Genomic DNA, 4,744 nt, shown 5'->3' on the forward strand with positions numbered 1-4,744 from the left:
TAGGAGCAGTTAAGTGATTTCACCAGCATGTCTGTTCCTCAGGAAGTGATTTATCGCCACGATACAAAGATTTAACACGTTTATCGCAATCAAAGCAAAAAACGTGAAGACGAGGAGAAAGACGTGTGCAATTAGGGTGAGAGGGAAACGTTAGATATGGGGGGGGGGCATTAGTGAAATGGAGAGTGATGGAGGCTGTAAAGTGAGGAGAGGATGAAGAGTGAGGAGAGGATGAAGAGGATGAAGAGTGAGGAGAGGATGAAGAGTGAGGAGAGGATTAAGAGGATGAAGAGGATGAAGAGTGAGGAGAGGATTAAGAGGATGAAGAGGATGAAGAGTGAGGAGAGGATGAAGAGTGAGGAGAGGATGAAGAGTGAGGAGAGGATTAAGAGGATGAAGAGTGAGGCGAGGATGAAGAGTGAGGAGAGGATGAAGAGTGAGGCGTCATCGGGGTAAACGGCTCCTTCCATCACACAAACGCATGAAGATGTGCTGACACACTTCTGCCTCAGAGGATGTGGAAAACCCACGTTGAGCTTCCCACAGAACAGGGGAGGGGGGAGGGGGGAGGGGGGGGGCAACAAAAACAAAAACAAAGGGTGGACTTTTTGAATTGGAAAGGATTTTGAGTGAGTCACGTGGGACGCAGAGATCCATAGTCGCCACGGGGACGGTCGGCCGGGGGGGCGGAGTTACCGTAGAGCTCTGACTTTAGCGTGACTTTAACGGCTGTTTCCCTTCCAAGGCGCTGCAGGCTGCCCGGCAGCTCCTCCTCCAGCAGACCGGACTGAACTCTGCCATCAGCAACGAGGTCAAGCAGAGCCCAGTGCAGGTCAGAGTGCACGCACACGCACACACGCACACACAGAGATACACACGCACACACACACACAGAGATACACACGCACACACACACACAGAGATACACACGCACACACACACACAGAGATACACACGCACACACACACACAGAGATACACACGCACACACGCACACAGAGATACACACGCACGCACACACACAGAGATACACACACACACACACGCACACACACACACAGAGATACACACGCACGCACACACACAGAGATACACACGCACGCACACACACAGAGATACACACGCACGCACACACACAGAGATACACACGCACACACACACACACGCACAGGCACAGGCACACGCACACACGCACACAGAGATACACACGCACACACACAGAGATACACACGCACGCACACACACAGAGATACACACGCACACACACACACACGCACACACAGAGATACACACGCACACACACACACACGCACACACAGAGATACACACGCACACACACACACACGCACAGGCACAGGCACACGCACACACACACACAGAGATACACACGCACGCACACACACAGAGATACACACGCACACGCACGCACACAGAGATACACAAGCTTCTCTCTCTCCCTCTCTCTCTCTCTCCCCCTCTCTCCCTCTCTCTCCCTCTCTCTCTCCCCTATCTCTCTCTCCCTCTCCCTCTCTCTCCCCTATCTCTCTCTCTCTCTCCTCTCTCTCTCCCTCTCCCTCTCTCTCTCTCCCCTCTCTCTCCCTCTCTCCCTCTCTCTCTCCCCTATCTCTCTCTCTCTCTCTCTCTCTCCCTTTCTCTCTCTCTCCCCTCTCTCCCTCTCTCTCTCCCTCTCTCTCTCTCTCCCCTATCTCTCTCTCTCTCTCTCTCTCTCTCTCTCTCCCTCTCTCTCTCTCTCCCTCTCTCTCTCCCCTATCTCTCTCTCTCTCCTCTCTCCCTTTCTCTCTCTCTCCCCTCTCTCCCTCTCTCTCTCCCTCTCTCTCTCTCTCCCCTATCTCTCTCTCTCTCTCTCCCCTCTCTCCCTCTCTCTCTCCCTCTCTCTCTCTCCCCTATCTCTCTCCCTCTCTCTCTCTCTCCCTCTCTCTCTTCCCTATCTCTCTCTCTCTCCCTCTCTCTCTCTCTCCCCTATCTCTCTCTCTCTCTCTCCCTGCCCGTGTGTATGTGAATGAGGTCTTTGTAGTGATTGGAGTAGTGAGCTGTTTCCAGACTTGAATTCCACAGTAAGCAGAGAGAATGGGGTTAGCTGGAGTGCAGGATCTCCGCTGAAAGACGCTGGAGGAGGTCACACACACACACACACACACACACACACACAGCTTGTGCACATTATTATCTGCGGTAGACTGCAACAGCGTTTCTCCTCCTTTGATTAATTTTTTTTTATCTGATTGGTCGTAGTTATAAAGGCGGACCAATGATAAATACAGAGGTCATCAAAGGTGTTTCATGTCCGATCTGGCTAGCTATTAGCAGCTACCAGCTAATGTCAGGCCCCTACCAAGGTGTGTAACTCCCACAGGGGTGAGGGGTTAGGGGTGCGGGTGTGACTCCCCCAAGCCAGAGATTCCAGAGGATCTAGAAACTCTTGTGAGTGATGGGCTGTGAAACTTCAACAAGCACTAAATCACCTGCTGGGGAGAGGCTCTGTGTTAAATGTCACACAAATACAGCCTCAACATGCTCATGGTTGTTTCTTTAACCTTATTCTACGGCAGTTTGGGAGTTATTTCGAGGTGTAGCTTTATATACTGTAAATATAAGTTTGTTTTTGTTCCCTATTAATCACTCGGAATGTATTATTTGTTCGTTTTTAAGATAGAAATTCAAAATCTATTCTCTGAACATGAGCTCCGGGGTCATTTGGCTTAAACGCCAAATCGAAGTTTATTATATCCTGGAAATGTTTCAAATTCAGTCTGGCCCTCCTGCCAATTCGGCTTTAACCCCTGATTATTACAGCTGGGATATGTCTAGTCTATGTGCTGATCAATATCACACATTTATTTGCTTCTGGAAAGTCTCGACAATTCTGTGATTTAACGCACAAGTGCGTTCAGTAAGAGGGAGGAGCCACGCGTTGTGCAGCAGCGAGCAGCCTCATTAACGGGACACGTGGAAGGCAGACAGCTGCAGCACGGCAGCACGGAAACCGGACGGAGAAGAGCGGATGTGAGTCTGAAGGAACGCAGTCGTTGCTCGTTCAAGTTGCTCGTTGCTCGTTGCTCGTTTCCTCTGTCCGCGTGCCGCCGTGGCTCATCGGTCACTGCTGCTCTTTGGTTTATTGATGATGCTCATCGGCTTTATCTTCACACTATAAATGAATCTGAATCACGGTGCAGTTTGATCCGGATGCAGGACACCCCTCTGATGTTGGGATAGTCTGGATCAGCCCCCCCCCCCCCCCCCCCCCAGATAAAGTGAGGCGGGACTGAAAGTGTGATGTAAATCATTTGTTTTGCAAACGGCATGTAAGGAAGTCGTCTGTGTGAGAGCTGACAAGGGATTAACCTTTGACCCCGTTCTGTTCTGAACAGGGTCAAACGCAGGCTGGATGCATGTTCAGCTGACCTTCCTCATGCACTCATCGTTAATGTGAAAAGAGCATTACCTTCACTGTCTGCCTCAAACGCACCCTCCCTTGTAGCACACACACACACACACACACACACACACACACACACACACACACTATCGCTCCTTCACTGTCTTGTTGTTGGTCCCCGGCCCGGAAGAGGCCCGCTGTTCTCTCCAGGGCATCGGTTTACCTCGCTGTTGTCTGAGCTGCCAGCTCACATGCCCTCCTAACCCTGTACGAGTGTGTGTGTGTGTGTGTGTGTGTGTGTGTGTGTGTTCCTCACAGTCAGCACGAGGGCCGCGCAGACCTCCGCCAAGCAGCTCATTCCCCACGTAGTTGGATTTACACCAGAAATGTTAGCCTTGTTTTTATTTGATTTACATTTTTAAATTCAATGATTATAAAACACACCTTTAGTAATTGAATTGGTTCAGTAGTTATTCATATCCTCCGTAGCAGAGGCACTAAATTGCTATCTTATACAACAACCATGAAAAGTAAAAGTGAATCTGTATTTTTTGTATCCGGATCGCTCTGGTGATGATGATGAATATATTTATTAGATGGAATGTTAGAGTACAAGTACAGTCACACAGTAGCATGTGTTACAGTACAAGTACAGTTACACAGTAGCATGTATTACAAAATTTAATGGGATCTAAATTGGACCACGATCCATCTTCAGATTTTTTTGATGATCTATCCTGTCGTTTTTCCATAATGCTGCTAACAAACAACAACGTTTATAGCAGCAGCATGAAGTCTGCTGAAGCTCACAGCAGGGCGGCGCCTGATTCCCACCCCGACCTCTCCGCCTGAATGTGGCGCGCTGCACCCGGTCCCTCCAGCAGTCGTCCGTCAGCCACAGAGAGGACGGGCGAGCAGCGGCGTGAAACCGGTCGTCTCTAACGGTCGTCTCTAACGGTCGTCTCTACCGGTCGTCTCTACCGGTCGTCTCTACCGGTCGTCTCTACCGGTCGTCTCTGACGGTCGTCTCTACCGGTCGTCTCTGACGGTCGTCTCTGACGGTCGTCTCTAACGGTCGTCTCTACCGGTCGTCTCTACCGGTCGTCTCTACCGGTCGTCTCTACCGGTCGTCTGACGGTCGTCTCTGACGGTCGTCTCTGACGGTCGTCTCTGACGGTCGTCTCTGACGGTCGTCTCTACCGGTCGTCTCTGACGGTCGTCTCTGACGGTCGTCTCTACCGGTCGTCTCTAACGGTCGTCTCTACCGGTCGTCTCTACCGGTCGTCTCTAAAGGTCGTCCTCTGACGGTCGTCTCTACCGGTCGTCTCTAAAGGTCGTCTCTAACGGT

At 50.8% G+C, this 4,744-nt stretch overlaps 1 protein-coding gene across 1 annotated transcript in view; it reads left to right on the top strand.

The window, feature by feature from the left end:
* foxp4 (forkhead box P4) overlaps positions 1–4,744 on the top strand; it is a 45,314-nt gene that overhangs the window by 13,462 nt on the left and 27,108 nt on the right. The window contains exon 2 of the mRNA XM_068741924.1: positions 746–832. Within this exon, the coding sequence (XP_068598025.1) occupies positions 746–832 (87 nt within the window). The remainder of the gene's footprint in view (positions 1–745; positions 833–4,744) is intronic.

This window comes from Brachionichthys hirsutus, chromosome 8 (genome assembly GCF_040956055.1).
Source record: "Brachionichthys hirsutus isolate HB-005 chromosome 8, CSIRO-AGI_Bhir_v1, whole genome shotgun sequence".
Taxonomy (NCBI): Eukaryota; Metazoa; Chordata; class Actinopteri; order Lophiiformes; family Brachionichthyidae; genus Brachionichthys; species Brachionichthys hirsutus.